We start from the raw sequence: 21,146 nt of genomic DNA, 5'->3' as shown, positions 1-21,146 counted from the left end.
GAGGTGTAAAGTACTTCACCACCTCTAAACATTTTTTTTCCAGTTGAAAAATGATCAGGGAATTTGATCTGACTGTGGAGTACAGTGTGCTCTTGGACAATAAACTTCATAAAAACGTTGAACCATCAACAAAACCAAAATTAGAAAGGTAAAATCTTCTTGGAAGAGTAGACTTTACTTTTCCTTCAGTCAGGAAAGACTCAAGGCACTCTAGGAGTCCCAGTGGCAATCGTTCAAAACCCAGAATGTGCCCTAATTAATTACATGTTTGTCTTAAAGAATTTTTAGAACTATTTTGCTTAAATGCCATATCCTCCACATTGCCTTTATTTGCTTGTCTGAGGGGGAAATGATCTCTCCTCCGCTGAATTCTTATAGGCCATTTGGTTCTATCAATCACTGGTTTCCATTGTTGACATGTGAAACTGACATGCCAAGATCTCCTCTGCTAGCTGGAAACGTCAGGGCTGAGGCAGAGGCTATGTCCTATCACTCACCTCATTGGAATTAAATCAACAAATAGCACTAATATACTACTTCGCTGTAATGTCTAGTCTTTCTAGAGCTCAACTTGATAAAGGGTGAATAACCTGAAATTCAGTTCAAGAGCACTTTGTTCCTTATATTCCAAATATACCTCAACCAGTTTAACTTGTCCAAAAATCACTGAGTGTGGTTTCAGAACTATTTTTCTAATGATAATTAGGAAATGATTACATCAAACCAATGGGGGGAATGTTGATTAAGAATTGTGTTGCTCTCCTGAATCTTATTTGACAAAACACCACTTAGACCTTAAAAATGTGCATAAAACTTTTTTTAAAACACATTCTCTAAATTTCATTTTAACCTATGTGCACTGTACCAAAAATTTCATAAAAATACAGTAAAAATAAGGGGAAAAAAAGCACCGTAATCCCACAAGCCAGAAATGAGTGATACAGAAATCATCCTTTTACTTGAGATGTTTAACTGAGTTATATTTACAAAGGAAACAATACAGCAGAAGTAGTACTGCTTTATTTTGATCTAATTGTGCTTGCATGAATGCTTACTAATAAAATGCATTTTTATAAATCCCCAAATCAATAAGATTGAGGGCATAAAAGCATGATATTTTTAAAGCACCAGTCTCTGAGTCTCTGAACCTGAAAAGAAATGTACACAGAATATTAAAGTGGAGCCATGCTTAGGTTTTTTTCTGTAATAATATTGAACCAGCAGAGCACCGACTTATTCAGATTATGGTAGATATTCCCTTTTGTGTGACTACAAATGTTTATGTTAATGTCACCTTTCAATGGAATGTGTTCTGACTTAAGCATATTTGAGTTATTGGACATTTTTCTTCCTGTGATGCAGGAAGCCCTACATTTGCCTGTTCGTTACATTCCTTTAAGGAGAGAGGAATGGCACAGAAAAAAGAAGGGAATCAAACAATAAAGCAAAAAGAGTTTATAATTGGAAGTGGTAAGGAAAGGTAAATATAGCAGTGAGTATAGTGTTGTTCAATTTCCCTCTAGCGAAAATTAGACTACACATCAAGGTTTTTATTGGATTATATTCTTTTCAAAAATTAAGAGTGAGAAGAGCTTAGCAAGATACAATCAGTGACTGTACATCATACTTAAAGCTAATATTCAGCTGAGGTTCTATACACCCTTCTCCCTCTGCCTCACCTCCATTCTTTCTTCCCCTTTCCACCTTCCTTCTACTTATGTGCCAAACTATTTTGGGCAAGACATTTACAGTTTCCCAGGAAACAAAAGGATTGTAAAAGCTTCTGGATTATAGAAGTTATTTCCTCTTCCTGTAAGAACATATGTTTTCCTTTAATCAAGCATAACAAAATCTCTGGAGACAATACCTCCTAGGAAAAGACTACCTATTTTCAAGATGCAAAAGAAACGGGTCAGAGATGTGAGTGTACACACCTACACTGCCACAGGTGGTGTTCATGTATAGAACCCTGAGAAGAGCAAAAAGTTTGAAAGTGGGTCTCATTCTTATATTTTTTGATGAAACTATTCATAAAAAAAACCTTACTGTGATTCTAGCTGAATGAGTCACATTTCACCTTTTAAAGAATGATGTGATTGTTTCTTTTTCTACTGTAGAAGAGCCTAAATCACTGTGCTCTTTTGGAAAAATAAGCAGTTAATTTGAACTAGGTGATGTGGGTTCTACCCCTGACTTTGCCAGCTAAATGAGCGAGGCCTGAATAAAGATCATGTCCTAGGCTTCCTCCCGCTCTTCTGCAGAGTGATGGGGGCTTCTGCTCTCACGGGGCTGGACCGACTCTTCCAAGAAAGCTGGGAGCACAGCCTGCCCGGTACCAGAGGTAATGTAGACTCGGCTCTATTCTGTGTTTTGTAACCGTTAAATCAGCCTAAACCTGTCTGCTTCGTTGTTCATCTTTATCTCGACTAATGACCTTGTCTCCTACTTCAAAGAGATAACTGAGCACACAACTGAATTACAAAATCACAACTCCCGTCTCTACCGCCTGCCACATTCTGCCTCCGGTCCCAGAGAAAGACTTAAGACTTCTGGTTCAAAAGCTACCCTTCAACGACTGCTCTTAAAACTCGTCCTTTTCATCTCATCAGTGACTTTGCCCTTTCTCTTCTGAACCTCTCTTGTGTTTTCCTAAGCATTTCCTAATCTACTGACTTCTTTCTTCCAGGATGTGAGCAAGCTCAAATCTCCTTCCATTGTAAAAACAAAACTAAACAAGCAAATGAAGAACTGCCTGCCGCATCTGTGTCCACTGTTACTTCCTCATGCAGTAGCCTCTTTTAAAAAAGGGAATCTATATTTTTCTTTAACGCACCATTCAATGTTCTAACATAGTTGTACATGTATTTTTGTACCAAAAGGCTTCTTATAATCTTCCACATTTCTTCTGGTTTTTATGGCATTTGATATTATTGTGTTATTGATCATTCTTTTATTTCCAAAACTTTTCTTTTTGGTTGTATGACGCACTCTGTGTTAGTTCTCATTTTTCTCTTATCATAATCCCCATCCTTTTTTTTTTTTTTTTTTTTTTGCCAGTACCTCTCCTTCTGCTCATCCCTTAGAAGCTGGTGTTTTTAAGACAGTGCTTTTCAAATCTGAATGTGCTTTATGACTTATCTGCCGGGCTGGATAAAATGCAGATTCCGATTCAGTGAGTCGTGGTGGGATTCAGAGTCTGCAGTTCTAACAATCTCTCAGGTGATGGTTATTCTTCTGGTTAAAGGACCACATTTTGAGCAGCAGTGCCCTCGGCAGGGAAGGACTTTTTGACATCTGCAAGCCCCAGTGGATTACAGGTGTGCTGTGTTAGCCACAGCTCAGCCTGCAGTGTGTGAGATGGGGCAGCTAGAGCCAGGCTTGATGACTGTGAGTCACCAGGCTTATTTGTTTGTACAATGAGATGAAACATCCATGTGTGCTCAAGTATTAAAAAATGTAGGAAAACCTTGCCCCAGAATTCTAGCCATCCAATCTCATCTAGTCCCAGGTCTTGTGTTCTCACCTCTGTGCTGAAGTTTTCCATTAACTGGATATCTCATAGGCATTACATTCACCATACATATCTGGAACTTAACTTATGATACTTTTCTACATGGCTATGCCTCTTCTTTTATGCCCTGTTCTTGTCATGGCACTATTTTTCACCCAGTTACTGAAGCTATAAATATGAGGCTTATCCTAGACCATTCTCTCTTGATCCTCCACATCCAAGCAGCGGACAAGACTTTTTTTTTTCTTTTGGTCATTTCTCATATTGCTCCTTTCTCTCCATTTTTGGGATGTCCTATTGCATTGACCGTTTCCTACTCTCCCTGAGGCCAGTTTTTCCCCTCCCCACTGTGAACATACTTTCTATTAAGTTCTCCATATTGCTTCCTTTTTTTGGATAATAGTTATACTTTATTTGGATACTGGAATATTTATTCTTATCACAAACATTCAACCATTCTGCTTGAATATAAGCAGCATAATGTGTTGTAGAAAAATAATAAATTTCCCCCTTCTCTTGAGAAAAATCAAGGTAATGGTCCCAAGTTGTTTATTTTTCTGCAAATATTAGGATTGAAAAAATAAGAAAAGGAGGATAAAAATAAAAATAATGCTAAACACTGAAAATTAGAAGAGTCAACCATGATGTCTACTATTTAGAATAAGCTGATGTTTAGAAACATTTGAAAAAGTCTTGGAGATTTTCAGAAGTCTTAAGTTTTCTTCAGTGTTTGCAGTAACTTGAACTAACCTGCAAAATTATCAAAGTGTTCCCTTTTTTCTGTATAATAATTTGGAAATGATTCACATGATAAAAAAGAAAGATATACAACCCCAATTTTAAAAATTAATATTTGAAAAACAATTAATTTTGGCAAAAAGTAAAAGGTGGTATAGTTGAAACATTTTGAGAAACATTTTAAAATGGAAACTTCTTGGGACTTCCCTGGTGGTCCAGTCATTAGGGCTCGGTGCTTTCACTGCTGTGGCCCCGGGTTCAATCCCTGGTTGGAGAACCAAGATCCCACAAGCTGCGTGGTGTGGCAAAAAAATAAAATAAATAAAATAAAATGGAAACTTCCCTTTATTCTGGAAAATTATATTAAAAATATGACCTACATCCTCTCCAGCCTTGTCTCTCATCCCATGCCTGACATATAATGTAGCTTCCAGCCACACTGAACCAGTTGTGGTTCCTACATTTTTCATGCTGGTTTGTGCACACGTCTTTGCACAGGCAATTGATTCTGCCCAGACCACCTTTGCTTCTCACTTTGACAATTCAATTCAAGGACCACATCTTTTGAAAAGTTGTCCTGCCTCCACGCTGCCCCCCCCACTAACAATTATGTGCCCTCTTGTGCACTCAGTGAATCCTATGTTGTCATTAAAGCAGTTCTCTCTCTCTCACACACACACACGTATTATCACTTTCCTGTGTATCTCTCCTCTAGACAAGTGCTCTCCAAACTTCTATAATTGCCCACTCCAAAACTTTAAAAATATCCAAACATGCACTTCCAATAAATGTATACATTATTACGTATATGCTTGCATGTATACGTATTGATAAATACGTTCCTTGACAATATTTCACTCATATATATGCATATTACTAGTAATCCATATATCAAATTTGCCTGAGGCTTATTTTATTTTTATCAATTTTTATTTTTTAAAACATAGTGATTCAATAGTTTTATAGATTGTACTTCATTTGTAGCTATTATCAAATATTGGCTCTATTCCGTGTGCTGTACATTACGTCCTTGTATCTTATCCATATTACTTCTTTAGTGGTATTTCTGAGACACAATTTGATCATGCTCGTTTCCTACTTGTAATAATTCCCTTTGTCTTCACTTGAAAGACTGAGTTCCATAACGGTGAATGTAAAATATGAGCTGGAGCCTCTGAACCTCCCTTCGCATGCACTTCCAAAAAGCCAAACATGCCACTTCCATTTGCAACTTAGCGGCCAGAACTTGGCCACATGGACACTCGAAGCTAAGAGTGAAACTGAGAAATCTTTAACTTCTTGGAAATGCCTTTAAAGAGAAGCCTCTTCTTCTTTTCTGATAGCTGGAAAGCAGCTATGATTTCTGAAATCAGAGCATCTATCTTGGATCTCAAGGAAGAAATCCTATGTTAAGAATGACAAAACAAGAAGATAGAAAGATCAGTAAACTCCCATTCCAGATGTGGTCTGGTTGCTTCCATGGTTTTTCTTTTTCCTTTTTTTGAAAGAAAAACAAATCTTTCTTAAACCAATATTATTGTGCACTTTCTGTCAGTCACAAATGAACCTAATCTGAACTAACACAGCTATAAAGGGCTAGTCTGTTTATCCCTTGTTTATTTTCCTGCCACTCAACATCTTTCACATCTACCACTACAATGGATTTTAGGGAAAAAAATAGTTTCTTTGAATAAAGGCTACTGATATTAGGTGAAGTGAGAAATTATAGCTGTAATGCTAAGTACATATTTTCTCTTAAGGAGAGATTAGTGCGTTTCTGACTGTGTTCGTTTAAAAAAAATGTATTCCATAGATGGATACAGCTTTACCCATTACATTTTTAAAGTAGCATGTTAAGTACAATCACTCAGTGTATAGAAAAGCCACCCAGCCCTTCAAAGACAGAGCTGAGATCTGACCCTGAGTCTTCTTTCTCTAAATTCCTTCTTGGTTTCACATGTGCACACAAGTGCATGCACAGAGAAGACTGAGGCAAGAAAAGTTAGTTTACAAACCATCTAAAATAAACTAGCTCTTTCCTGTAGAGGTATAAATCTCATCTTCTTTTTACTACTGTATTTTTGAGCTTGAATTTTCATATGTTCCAGGAATTTGAATTTTTTTCATACTGATTAAGCTTTTCCGATGTAATTTTTGCTGTAAGTTGACATATATAACCGTACAAAGACACACAAAGAATGTCATACACTTTGGCCTTTTGAAGTAGAGCAAAATTTTAAGTTTACATATTATTATTTAGGGGGAGATATTTAGGCTACACATAAAACCTAATTCTCTATATAATCTCAGGAGGCACCAACTGAGGTCTGCAGTAGATTCAGTGTCTTTGATGATACGTACCGTATTTAAGGTTTGTAGGAAGAAAGAGATAAGCCCAATTTCAGGAATTTAAGTGGGGGGGGGGAGGATTTCATAATCTTTTAAAGGGTTTTAAAGTTGTTAGAAAGAAGCAACATAAGGCAGAAGGGAGATTTCTAATGGTTTTATCCATATAATCCTCTGCTACCTCTATTCTTCCCAATAAATAAAACAAGAGGCAAGAGAAGAACACGGAAGGCACATTTCTTCATACTAAGCAGTACTATACAAAGTTGGGTCCCTTAGTGTTTTAATAGACTAAAGGTAATTCTCTTTTTAAATAGGAGCAATTTAAGAACTGGTGGAAAATATCATTTAATGCATATTAGAGTGTTTTATTATTTTATAATAAGAAAGGAATTCATAGAGATAGATTGCTTTTAAGTTTTTCATTACGATTTTATCATGTGTCATTCTTCTTTCCCTTGTCAGGAATGTAATTGTTTATAAAACTATGAGAAGTCATAAATCTCTCCTTTTCTTGGATTTTTGTTTTATTTGACCTACTAATAATTAAGTTTCAGTATTCAGACTCCGGATACACATTTAAATGATACAAATTAACAAAAATCTATGTATAGTGATATCAACAGAACTAGTGAATACAAAGTAGCTTATGTGAGTATTCTCTTCCCTCATAAGCAAGTGATAACAACGAAATATTTTGTTTAGAAATAGAGAAAACTATTATTGGAATAAATATTTGCTGATGTTTTCTAACACCTACAATAGTCATATAGATTTTCCCCAGGAAGTTAGTTCTAAAACAACATAAAGCATGAATTTATTAGACAGGAAAACTTGGGGGGCCCATGGTAGAGATGTTACTATGAAGTTTGCCATACCCTCCATTTCATATGGAGACGGGCCCGTTGCCTTTTCTAAGGATGCTTTTTCTGTCTGAAACACTCTTCCCTCTTTCCTGCCCACTCACATGCCATCAACCGTTCACGGTCCATTTAAATTCCCTGCCTCTTTATAAAAATTTTATACTCCTTTGCATTCCAAAAAAGATATTTTCTTTTCCCAATATTTATAATTGTTACTATTTTGGGGAGTTATTCTTGATTACATTTTCAACAATTGCCAGCAAAAAAGAAATTGTCATTCAGCCACCCTTTATAGAGTCTCTTGGGCTTAAAACGTTAAATGTATGTGAGTTAAACAGATTAAAGGCAAAAACAAATATCCTGTGATATCAATGGTTCTCAGTTTATCTAGGGAATTGGAAACGTGTCAGTGATTCTGATCCCAGAACTGTGAGAGGTGCCATAATAGAAATTCAAACATTATGCCTTGAGAATATGCATTATTTATTTGATTATTATTTAAAATGGTCATTTAATTATGTCGTCTTTTTTCACTGCAGAGATCTTACAAAAAGTAGATAATTAAAAAGTATATGTTGCTTTAAAATATATTTTATATATATTTTATATATGTATATATATATTTTATATATACATGAAATAGTTATTTGCTACAACCATTTTTATATTAAGTGCTATTCCCTTTTTCCAATGTTTAAAAGAAGAAGCTATCATGACATGGAAGCTCAGTACTGCTTCATTTCGTAGAGGTGGGGATAGATCCCAGATAGGAACAAGTGAGACATAGGTAAGTAGTGAGGAAACGGAAAAATGTAGAAGAATATTTTCTGTGAAAAAGAGAGATAAGAGGCAAGTGGGTAAATATATTACCACAGACAAATAAAATTGGGAATAAAGAAAAAAAAACAAAGCACCAAATCTCTCACTAATTTTCCTCCTAAATGCTAGAAGGAAAGAAAGACAGCATAGTATTTTTATTTATGCCTAGAATTATTTATTTGAAATTGTAAATCTGCTTTGGGGGGGAGGGGAAGTGTTTCATTTCAGAAATGAGTGAGCCCTGTCAGTGTGCAAGACACTCTTTTAAGCCCTGGTGATAGAACTAGAAATATGTTACTGTCCCTGCCCTCCAGGGCTTCACAGTTTGAACTAGAGGCGGTATTCAGGCCATTACCACAGCCCTGGGACATATGCAATAATAAAGGTACTGTATTCCTGGAAGCACAGAGGAGGTATCCTCACCTAGACGTGGGGGAGCTCAGAGAAGGATTCTTCAAGAAGGTAAAGTGAGTTGAGTAGAAATTAGCCAGACAGATAGAATGCATATGGTCCTCCCAGGCATTTGACGGATGGTATTTGAGTGGTTGTTTCATCAACGTTCACATCATTTATCTTCCCCTAAGTCCCCACCTTAAGTATTGTATGGCCAATATGAACCAAACCAAAGCAAAACAAACCAAAGCAAACCAAAACCGAACAGCAAGATAAACATCGTTTTCTGATGATTTGCTGACACCTTACTGCCAATTAATAATCATTCCTACTTTCTTTTCTATTAGTAGCATTTTACTTGTTACTCTATTTTCTTTCAATCAGTTTTTTTGTTTTATGTGGACCATTTTTTTAAAGTCTCTATTGAATTTGTTACAATATTGCTTCTGTTTTATGTTTTCTGGTCGTGAGGCATGTGGGATCGTAACTCTCCCACCAAGGATCGAACCCACACCCCCTGCATTGGAAGGTTAAGTCTCAACCACTGGACCGCCAGGGAAGTCCCAATCAGTTTTTATTTTAATGGTAACATTACTCTCAGCTTTTTGTACATATCCCTGAACTCCTGAATTGAAGAATATCCAGACCTTATGTCAGTACTAACTGTTGAGATCCTTTCTATAACAACTATAAATTTAACTTTAAAAAGGAATTTGAACTTTTTCATTTATCTTACTTTGAAAACAAAAGAAAGTCAACAGAGTCTAAATCATAGAAAAATAAACTGTAAATGATATTATCTCTAAGATTTTTTTTTAAAAAAAGTTTCATGAAATTATGAAAGTCATTGAACAGTGATGTTGGTAGAGGCAGCTGTGATTTGAAATTTATTGATGGAAGCCTAGTGGCTTCTGGGAAACTTATGTATTTACAGAAAAAGATGTCACTAAAGTTTCCTAATGCTTTCAGGATTAAATTATCTTAAACGGTGTCAATAGATAAATGATTGCTTTACTTCTAGGTCATGACTCCAAACAATGAAACTATACAACTAGAGTCTAAGTATCATAAAAAGTAGCAACCTTTACACCATGCATTCTCTAGAGGGGTGTTATCACCCCAAGGAGGGTGGGTGAGAGTTTTATCTTGGGGGGTGAAAAATCTTACTCTTCTTACATATAAAGCACAGATCTATCTCTATCTCTATGTATCTATGGCTATATACCACACATGAGCAAATATACAATGTACTGTGATATTACAATTTCATGCAGGCAATTAGAAAAAAAAAACTCTAAAAATATCTTTAAAGGGCTCCTTAGGAGGCAATGATGGGCAAAACAGGTTGAGAAATAATGCATTATACAATAGAAATTTCAATTTCTCATGGTGATAAGGAGAAACAAATCTATCACTTTTCCACTGGGAGCTGCCAATTTATGTCTGTTTTACAACTTCTCAGAGCTGGTAACATCTTCTGAGGCGATTTATTTGATCTTATAGCCTTTATGATATCTTGAACACAAGATTCCCTTTCCACTCCAAGTAATAACACACGTTGAAATAAAATTCAAATCTAGAGTTATAGATAGATAAACAGAGATGACAGGCAGGTAGGTGTCATCTCAGTGCTGATCTGTTGTTTATTGAGCATCTACTCCACACATGACATTGAATTAAATATTATGGCAGTAAAACAAGATCAGAAACAATCCTATCCTCATGGGAGTTACAATCAAGAAGGAGAGGCAAGACTTGCATGAAAATCTAAAACACGCATTTGAAGGTGATGTCACATGTCCCCCCCTCTACGGTGGCATATTATAGAAAGTTGAGATTCTGCTTCTCCAGCACTTTGCACACTGCCTGGAAATGCAGTCCGTGCTCCATAGACTTTTATAAAGTTACAAAGAGATTCAGGTAGACTGCTACAGGCACCCTGCAACTGGAGCATACAAGCTTCATGCATGGAGCAACCACATGGAAAATATTATCAATCCAAACTGTGTCTCAAATAAAAACCACACTCTCCACAAGCAGGATGGTCATTTTGAGTGAAGAAGCAAGCATAAAAAAAAGGAAAAAAATACAGAAACAAATACTTGGGGAGGGGCAGCACATGTGCCCAAAGGAAGTTTCCTATGTCCAGGAGAAAACAGAATGACATTTTGTTTTTTATTCATTAAAATTGTTTGATAAATATTTTCCTTTTCAGGTAAAAAGGTCCTTATTGCTGGAAATTTTAATGTTTACAGGATGACTACCTGTTATAGATATTTTTGAGAGATTTTCAAATTTAGGTACAATATTGGATGGACTAGTTACCTCTAATGTAAGCCCAACCATCCCATATTGGCAGTGTTTGTAAAGTAGTATCAGAACTATCTCAGGGTCTATAAATCTTAATTGGTTATTTTTGTCAGTGTGCAAATTTTGCATGTACTCCTAGAGAATGCTTCATCATTTGCATTGGAAGTTATTCCATGCAATAAACTATCTCAGAGGATGTTAATAACCTTTCCATTTTATGCTATTCTTAATTGTACCACTGAGGTTACTGCTTCTGTGCATCAAATTGTCTGAGAGGTACTGGTAATACTTCCTCCTAAAAACATCTCTAGTACGGAGATTCTGAAAGAATTTCAGAAATGCACTGTAACGGAGCTGCTTTATTTTATTTTATTTTATTTTATTTTTTGCTATTGCTTCCTCTTCTGACAACACCTGAGGATTTCAAGCTCTGTTTCCTAAAATGTGTGTGGTTGCCATGCAGTTGTTAGAATAGCTTCATTTTCTGGGGTGGAAGAGCTCACTCTATTCACACACTTTGTTTGTTACTAAACAGTTGGTCCTGTCTTAGAATGCCTGCCTTCACTCCAGAACCAGTTCTCGAAGCTGACTCACTTATCTCTCTTCTTGATGCATTTTTCCGACAAGACAAAACTACAGCTTTCTTCTAGTACAGAAAGACAAACCACCCATGTTTCAAAATGGACATCTGCATACACAGGAGTTCATTTTCAATAAATACAGTTAATCCAAGTATAAGGCTAATCATTTGGCGAGGAGTTTAAGAGACAGGTTTGGTGGGAAAGTCAAGGAGGATTCATCCAATATGCTTCATGTAGTAAGGAAAAGTTAAAGATGCATCTTCTCCAAAAGAATCCCAAAATAATTCCCTAAAAGTCTCCTGAGAAAACTTAAGTTTTTAATCATCCATGATTGTGGACTAGTTTATGGATTAGTTGAAATTAGAGCATTCAAAGGCTATATAGAAAAGGGATAGATATACGCTATTGATCAGAGCAAGTCCTTGGGATCGACAGTATAAAATTATGATAAATCTATGACTTTGTCACTTGTTTATGACCAGTCGCACCTCCACAGTTTAGCACAGGACTCTCTCTGAGTACGACTCTGTGCCCTGCTCTAAATGTTCTACCTTCATCTCATATAAATATTTTTTCTGTTTTTCGTTCTTTGCGCACAGCGTGATCACCTTTGTAACAGTTTAACTGTTCAGTCTACAGTTCAAGCATTGTCTCTGTGTTCTCAGCTGACAGCAGGATACCCAGATCTACTGCTACCATCTCAAACTCAAAACCCCGAAAACCAAGTTCACTGTCCCCTTTTCTTCCAACAATCCAAATCCTCCACCTGATTTTCTTTCTTTAAAGAGATCATATTTTGATGAAAAATTCAAACATGATCTCCAAACTCTAAAACAAGCAGATTGTCTTTTTCTTCTAGTAGTCTTGTCATTGTTGTCTGTTTACATAGTTTTTTACTATTACTGATGATTATTAGCAATCTTATGATTAATTGTAATTTTGAGGTAAACTCTACCTCTGAAAGAAAGGGATTTATAGATATTTTGAGCCAAGTTACCAGACCATTCCTATAATGAAAACTATCCAGTTATAATTAAATTATTTGCTTCTAAATTTCATCCATATTCCATTATGAAAGGGAGCTGCAACTCCACATTTCGGCTGGTTTATTATTGTAGTCAGCTCAATAGTTGTTGCTAGCAGAATATGATTTTAAACCATAAATTGGAAATCTTTCAACTGAATTTGACCGTCACCATTCCCTTAGCATGTTATAGGCTTGTATCGTTCCTACTGCACAGAATATTTTCTTTATATCTTATTTCTGCCCATTGAACAAGCATCTTATAAGATCCAGCACAAGTACCAACCCTCTGGGGAACTTCCCTATTTCACATTGCCTAAAACATTGTTGTTTCTGTTTTTCTTTTGTCACTTGGCCCTTTGTATTTTCTTTCCTGCTAGACTCTAAGTTCCATGATGAGAAAGGTGATAATTTCCCTATCATCCATAGCCAAACTCTACCTAGCACAAACATGTGTGCACAGAATGTGATGATGAAATCTTGTTGAATTGCTTACCATTACACATTAAACACATATTTGGTGATTGACTTGCCTCAGTACATAGTTGTGTGATCAAGGGAGAGAAAAATTACATACAAGAGGAAATATTTAAAAGCTGTTTCCTGAATCTGCAGAGCAAACTGCTTGAGGCATTGACTAGAGAACTGGGCCACGATCCTTCTATACTTAGGAAAGCGTATGATTATTTATAGATACAAAGGGAAGAAGCATGTATTATGTGTAGCATAATTTAAAAACACTATGTAGAATCCTGCTACAGTACCTACATACAAGAAATCATCATAAAACTGACTTTATTTCCTGAAGTACATTTTTCTTCAAAATCTTACATAAGAAAATAGACCCAACATTAAAAAGAATTTTCCCCATCCTCCAAAACGTACCAAAAGCAAAAAACAAGAAATTCTATGCCAAAATGTTTTTCTTAGGCTTTGAAGTAAATCAAGAAAACATTTTGTTTGTGATTATCATAAAGTATGAAATTCATACATTCAGTGTTTTGACACAATATACCATAATTTATTCAAATAGCAAGTCTGTGTTGGTATCAAACTATAAAGATGAAAAACAAAATTGTATGTTGTGAAAATAATTAATTTAGATGAAATATTTTTGGCAGTTCTCCTGCTTTTGGAATTTGTTCTGTAAGCTCTTCATAATCATCACTTATTTACATTTCAAAGAAAGCTGAACACTGGTGTTTTGTTCTTTATTTTATTAGTATGAGAAGTAGAATCCAAAAGCCATAGGAAATTTTTTTCAAAAAACCGCAATATCTGAGCAAAATGTGAAAATTTTAAATACTTCACTACTAGGAAATTTAGATTTCTTATGTCTGTGTCTGACTTGTATTTATTAAAAGAATTCACCTCTTTAATAAGTCCCCTTTAAATATTACATTTCTAATACCTGATGTATTCTGAAAATGAATACTCCTAATTATACTATAGTAGTAAATGTTTTTTTTCTGCTGTTTTTGCCTTAATAAAACTCACTTACTGGGGTTTCCCTCGTGGCGCAGTGGTTAAGAATCTGCCTGCCAATGTAGGGGACACAGGTTCGAGCCCTGGTCCAGGAAGATCCCACATGCCGCGGAGCAACTAAGCCCATGCACCACAAGTACTGAGCCTGTGTGCCACAACTACTGAAGCCCACACGCCTAGAGCCCGAGCTCTGCAACACGAGAAGCCACCGCAATGAGAAGCTCGCATACCGCAATGAAGGGTAACCCCTGCTCGCCACAACTAGAGAAAGCCCACACGCAGCATCGAAGACCCAACGCAGCCAAAAATGAATAAATAAATAAATAAATAAAAAATAAAGTGGTACTGACTTGTAGAATCTCTGTGGGGAGAGAAACATCCTAATTAAAAAAAAAAAAAAACTCATTTACTAAAATGTAGAAATTATGCCAAGATAGAAACTAAAATATCATCTGTGGGCTTGCAATAATAGTCTACAAAACTGCTATAAATTTTTATAATAATATTGCACTGATCAAATTTTGTACTAGTAATAGCAATAGGAACTCTCATATATTACTGATAGGAGTTTAACTAGGTACAACTACCTTAGAAAACTTGCCGTATCTACTAAAGCTAACCATACTCATATCCACCCTATATTCTAGCAATTCCTCTGCCTAGTGAAACTCTTGGACCCAACTCATATAGTCCCCAAAATGCACGTATTCACATGTATTCACCAAAAAAAGGCATGATCAAGGAGGTTCATAGCAGCACTAGCCAAAACCTAAAAAAATACCCAAATATTCCTCAGTAGGACAATGGGTAGATTGTGATGTCTTCATATAATGGAATACCATACAGAAATGAGAATAAACGAGCTATTGCTACATGCTATTAACACAGATAAATCACATATGTTTCATAAAAATAAAGCAGACTCAAACAAGTATTTATATAAAGTTCAAAAGCAGGAAAAACTTTTAGTGTCGCATAAGTCAGGATAGAGATGATTTTGGGGCAAGGTAGTGCTTGGGAAAAGATATGGTGGTAAGAGGGGGCAGGGTGAATGCTTGTGTGTTGCTGACAATTCTACTTCTTGATCCGTGGTCTCCTGACATGGTGTGTTACCTTTGTGCCACTTTATTTGGAACTTTGTTGTTTGTGCATTTTTCTGTGTGCATTTATATGTCAATAAAAAAATTTAAAACCTTAAACCTATGAAAAACACACTTCTACTAGTATGTTATTTAATTAAAACTTCATATATGGTTTCCGGTTCTTCTTCTTACTTCCAAATTTCCCTGGAAATAATATTTTTAAATTAAAAAGATATATTTATGAATTTAAACAAAAATACTTTTTTGACTTTATTTTTTCCTTCACATGTTTCCTTTTTTGCTCAATACCTCACGAATAGGCTTAGCGAACAAAAAATAGTCTCCATAAAGAAACCATATTTTGCAAGATATTTCCAGTACAGGGAGCTTCACTTTCTAAAGGAAATTTCTATAGAAAATTTTCCTTCAAGGACCATCACTGAAAAATAAAAATACTTTATTTTTTTATGTATGATTAAAGTTCTTCATAGAGTGATGAGCTACTCTCATCTAAGACCAGTCTAAGATAGAGAAAACTTTTCTTCGATTTGTGAAAGAAAAAAGAAAAACTTGATGAAGAATATATGTATCACCAAAACTTCTATATTGGGTATGTCTTTTTCAAGTGATTACATTTTTAGACTATTCATAAAAAGCATTTTAAACTAAATTATTTAATATTAATGAAGATAAATTCTTTCTAAGAATATATTATAGGGGCTTCCCTGGTGGCGCAGTGGTTGAGAATCTGCCTGCTAATGCAGGGGACACGGGTTCGAGCCCTGGTCTGGGAGGATCCCACATGCCGCGGAGCAACTAGGCCCGTGAGCCACAATTACTGAGCCTGCGCGTCTGGAGCCTGTGCTCCGCAACAAAGACAGGCCGCGATAGTGAGAGGCCCGCGCACCGCGATGAAGAGTGGCCCCCACTTGCCGCAACTAGAGAAAGCCCTCGCACGGAAACGAAGACCCAACACAGCGATAAATAAATAAATAAACAAAAATGAAAAAAAAAAAGATTATAACAAATATCACGGTGATTTGCCATTATACAAATTTGACCTCATCGATCAAAATATTTTAGTTATTAACATTAAACTTCCTAAATCTAAGTATCTATCAACTAAGCTCTTCTGATTTCCTTGAAAAAAATAAATATGTGTATTATCTAAGATATTAAGAAATAATTATGGTAAAATAATCAATTTATCTTATGACATGAATTTTGTACTCCTTTCCATACAATTTACATAAATGTAATAGCTCTACATTCTTTGCTTTGATCACTACGTATGAAATTTGTAACAATTGTAAAGTTACAAAACTTGACTGTCATTAAAATATTTTTCACTGAAAATATTCTGATTTACAATGGTTTCAACACCTTACTTCAGAAAAAATCGATAATTTCAGAAATATAATAACCTTCACAACTAGTTCCTGTTACTAAAGGTAGTTATTATGGGATACGATATGTTTTTCTACCGTGCCTAATGATGAAAACTTGACATAGCAACCCAGAAAAGAATATTTACATACTTCAAATGGAAATCATTATACACATAACTTAGTTACTCTCATAATTTGATTTCAATCTTCTTGAAAGTCTTGTGAGCCATAAAATGGAAATTTTAAGGTAATTATAATAGTAAAGTAAAATTTATATTGTTGGTTCAAAACTCCATATGAGCAGTATCTTGCTTATATATTGTTTGATGAAGAATGGGGGTTAAATTACTTGATCTTGTGTTTAGTCTCTCTTCTAATTAAAAAGAAAAAAAAGAAAGCCTACCAAATATGACTGGATATGATAAGAAAACGACACATCATAGAACAATTTTACCATTCAATAGGTTTCTTATTACTTTCTCCAAAATAATTATTCTTGGCATAGAACATTTCTGGTGATTTATTTATTATTTTGCCTCCATGAACCAGGCTCTTTAGAAAATAGTACTTGCAAGGCCTTTATCATTTTATTCATTTGAACTTAACCTCTAGATATATCAACAATGTTCAGAATATCTCTGATCACTAAATGTTTATGTTCTAGATTTTTTTTTGTCTTTTAAAAAGTAAGTAATGTTCCATTTCTAACTACTAAATGTTTTGTAACTTTCAAAAAAAGAGAGCAACACCCAGAATTTATAATTCACTTAGAAAAAAGAAACACTTAAAGCAATTTGAGAAGGAAGACCTAGGCTTTGGAAATATTTTTTTGCTAGGGTAACCTCAGCTGCAAATAATATAAGATGCCAGTTACTAAAATACATTAATTAGTGAAAACACAGCAAAGTTACATGTTGTAGAGGTCTCAAGAGATAGACTGCTAGATACCTTTAGATAGAAAACAATACGATTTAAGGGACACTTTCAACAAGTCAACTTCGCGTTACATTCTCGGTTTCATCCATGACAAGTAGTTGCAAGGCTTGAATGAGTTCTCCAACTGTTACATATAAGTGGACTCACCTGAGTAGCAGTGCTGCTTCCCAGAAGTAAAATCCCGAAACTAACGTCCGAAAGTGTCTCACGTAGGCCATGATACGGAGGGAAAGACTCACGACTCTGAAATGAGTCTTAGCCAAGGCATGGGGAAGGAGAAAGCCGGGAATGAGAGTGTGCAGTCTAACTGCGTGTGGTGTTAGTGGAGAGCAACGCCTGGAAAGCTTCAGCACCTGAGACAGCTCCCCGCGATCCGCGGAGACCCTCTCTTTCAAACACTTGAAATTCCCTTTCGACCCCTTCTCTGAGCAGGAGCTGAAGGGAGATTCACAGGATTACACATGTGCAGGTGATTTATACAGTGACAGCGGAATAACGGATGAGATGAGAAGTCTGAGGTGCCTAGGTTCTGGGCAGCAGTTCACGGGAGCTCTAGCGGCAAAAGAAGAATGCTAGTCCTTTCCTGACTCAGACCCACGACTGGAGAAAGAAGAGCAACAGCGGGAGCAAGGATGCGTCTGCACCTGCTCCTGCTCCAAGCGCCTCCCGCCCGAATCCCACTGTCCACCTTTGGGTAAACCCCGGGCCACTAGCGTGGCAAAGGGAAGCGGGGGCGGGGCCAGACGACACGGTCTTGCCAGCCAATCACAACCGCACAGCGGGGCAGAGTGACAGGCCACTCATGACGGTAGGCGGTGCTTAGCTCGCCAGGCTTTAAAAAAAAAAAAAACGTTGAGTAACTGGTGCAGAGCCTAAACCGCAACTGGAAGGAACTGGGGGAGGGAAGCCTCTGCGCTAAGAACTGGGGGAGTGAGCAGCATTTATGGATTAGGTAGCAGAATCGCGCTAGAGGGACCCTCCATTGTTCCCTTCCGGGAGAAGGCACAATTCAGTAATAAAAGGTCTTTTCGGATGTGACCCTGTCTCTTTGACCCTACATCAAATGCAAGAGTCAACAGTAAACCTAGACCCTTGGAGAGGTCTAGGGAAGATCAGAGAATGTGGTGCTGAAAAACAGCGGAACAGGAAAATCAGCTGCTTCTAGAATCGTCTCACAACCCTGGCCGGCTTCTGGCCGGGAAGCGTTGTTGACTAGAGTCAGTTGAGTTTCCTTCAGTGACAATACGGGTTTAAAAAGATGAAGGTGGGAAATCTAAAGAGATGGCTTCTGAGGGGACAACGCTACACACCCGTTTTTTCTTAGGCGTCTTCCATATCTTAACATTAAGTTCCAGGGAGAACGACAACTAGGTCACATGGTGCATCTTTTCTTCTGCCATCCAACTCTCTCCCTCCCCCACCCCTCCATAACCATTTATATAGGGACTTGGATTGGAAGACTGGAAAGGGAAAGTGAGTGTGCGCGCGTGTGAGAGAGAGATCGTGCACACGTTTCCATGCTTCTTCATGCACCTCAAAATAATGGAATTTTTAATCACTAAAACTTAGGCTATCAGATCTTTAAGTGGCTTTTATTTACTATCAACTAGGATCAAAATATTCACTCCTTGAATCATAAGCTTTTTCCCAAAACTCCCTCAGGTATTTATTCTGAAAGTCCTACTTTAATCTCTTACCTTTCTCAATGACTAAACTACATGTCAAGAATGTCTTTTCTCACAAACGTTTTCTTCTTAATTAAATCTAAGAGCAATTGACATATCAATTATCCCATAATTCTCTGTTTAACTGGAAAAGTATGTCACTAATTTTTACCCTCCAAATGAGGGCACAGTGAAAAAAAAAAATCTTTCTCTTTACTCTTTAGTAGACAAACTTATTTATATTCAGTGTAAAAAAAGAAATTTTGGATTTATTTCCATACATTACTAAACCTGTCTCTTTTCACATTTGGTTTTCCGACTTAAATCACAAACTTCCAGAAGCCTCTTAAGGAATATCACTGATTCTGCCCATGAATGTTTCTATCTTGAGAAGTTTCATATAATTTTAATTAACGCTGTTTTTCAGTGAATCTTTTGAAAGCTTTCTAAGTGCAAATGCTTTTTAGTTGGTCATTCTTTGAATAGCGGTAATTGTTTTAAAAACCACACACAATCAAAAAACAAAACTTACTATATTTCAAGAAGACCTGGGTTCCTTGCCTTGCTTCATCACTATCTTTGTAAAAGTAATATATTTTTTTAAATACCTTTACTTAATATATCTTTAAAAAAATATATTTATTGAGGGAATTGAATGAAATGACCTCTGAGATTTATACTCTGGCCCAAAGGAGACAGCCAATGAATGTTTGTTTAAGTGAGCAAATCAGTGGATAATATTTAAAGCTCTGTGTTTACATTAATCTGGATAATTATGTTAGCTTAATTATATGTAATTAGCTTAAAAGGCAGGATAATTTTAGCTGTTTCATCTCATCATTAATACGAAAACATAGGAACGTTAGACTTTATCAAATTTATATAGTCAATCAGTTTATTGAATATAATGTCATATAAGAGGATGGCTGGAACCCCCATATTACTTGTTTTTCTTTTTCTTTTTTTTTTTGGCTGCGCCCTGTGGCATGAGGAATTTTAGTAGTTCCCCAACCGCAGAACAAACCTGTGCCCCTGCAGTGGAAGCGCGGCGTCCTAACCACTGGACCGCCACAGAATTCCCCCCATATTACTTGTTTTTCATAGCACCATGATTATTTCCTTCAAATTACTTATGGCAAGCTACCATTCCCCTCATTTGTTTGACTTTTCCACCAGAGTGAAATAATGGCTGTTATTTAGCATAGCACCTAGCATATAGTAGATACTCAATGTTTGTTGAATGCGTCAATGATCATACCAGAAATATGATTATTTTTAAATTAGTAAACGAATGAACTTGTTACAGTGCGTGGGGTACTAGATTAACTTTGATTAAATAATTAGAAATGAATCAAAGTGCGTTGTAGTGTCTTGTTTCTTTTAACATTTGATGATTAATTTCCCAGTGTTTCTTGTCTATGGATTTTTATATTGTTTATTCTTAATCTCTATAAAGTCAAAATAAATTTTATGCATCTACATATTGTGGTAGCCATTCTTGTAAATTTTACTCTTTGGAGAATAACTGTCCTGATTGTATGGGTAGGTGAATGAATGTGTTTTTGGAAAAAAAGACCATTTTATGGCTGATGAGCATCTGACTAGCATTCATGTAAAATTAAGCTGGATTCTGATATAGCCAAATCTCTGCTCTTCTTCTTCAGGCCTTTATTATTTCCTTCTTGTACTAATAGATTATTTTTCACATTGGACAAGACATGGCACTTCTGGAGAGATATTAATCTTCCTCATATTTAATATTAATTCCTCATATTTAATATTTTATTTTATTAATATTAATATTAATTCCTCATATTTAATATTTTCCTCTTACAAGGAAGGAATTGTAGCCCAAAGTGGTTAAGTGATGGTTACTAACCTTCGTATTCAGCAAGTTGAAGATATCAAAACTGAATTTGGTGCTTCAGGTGCATTGTCCGGTATTTTGTATACTACCACAGAGCTATCTTTAATGGTGTATTTTCACTATTGTTTCAAGATATATG

The 21,146-nt window shown here is 36.0% G+C and overlaps 1 protein-coding gene across 2 annotated transcripts in view; it reads right to left on the bottom strand.

Moving 5' to 3' along the window:
• Positions 1–17,744, bottom strand: part of GLRA3 (glycine receptor alpha 3) — a 188,704-nt gene extending 170,960 nt beyond the window's left edge. The window contains exon 1 of one of the 2 annotated variants that reach the window (XM_068552806.1): positions 17,624–17,744. In XM_068552806.1, coding sequence (XP_068408907.1) covers positions 17,624–17,694 — 71 coding nt within the window. In that variant the 5' untranslated portion in view covers positions 17,695–17,744. The remainder of the gene's footprint in view (positions 1–17,623) is intronic. The other variant, XM_068552807.1, reaches the window with a different exon arrangement.
• Positions 17,745–21,146: the final 3,402 nt, after the last annotated feature.

This window comes from Eschrichtius robustus, chromosome 10 (assembly GCF_028021215.1).
Source record: "Eschrichtius robustus isolate mEscRob2 chromosome 10, mEscRob2.pri, whole genome shotgun sequence".
In the NCBI taxonomy this organism is placed as follows: Eukaryota; Metazoa; Chordata; class Mammalia; order Artiodactyla; family Eschrichtiidae; genus Eschrichtius; species Eschrichtius robustus.
This window is presented reverse-complemented; position numbering and strand designations above follow the sequence as displayed.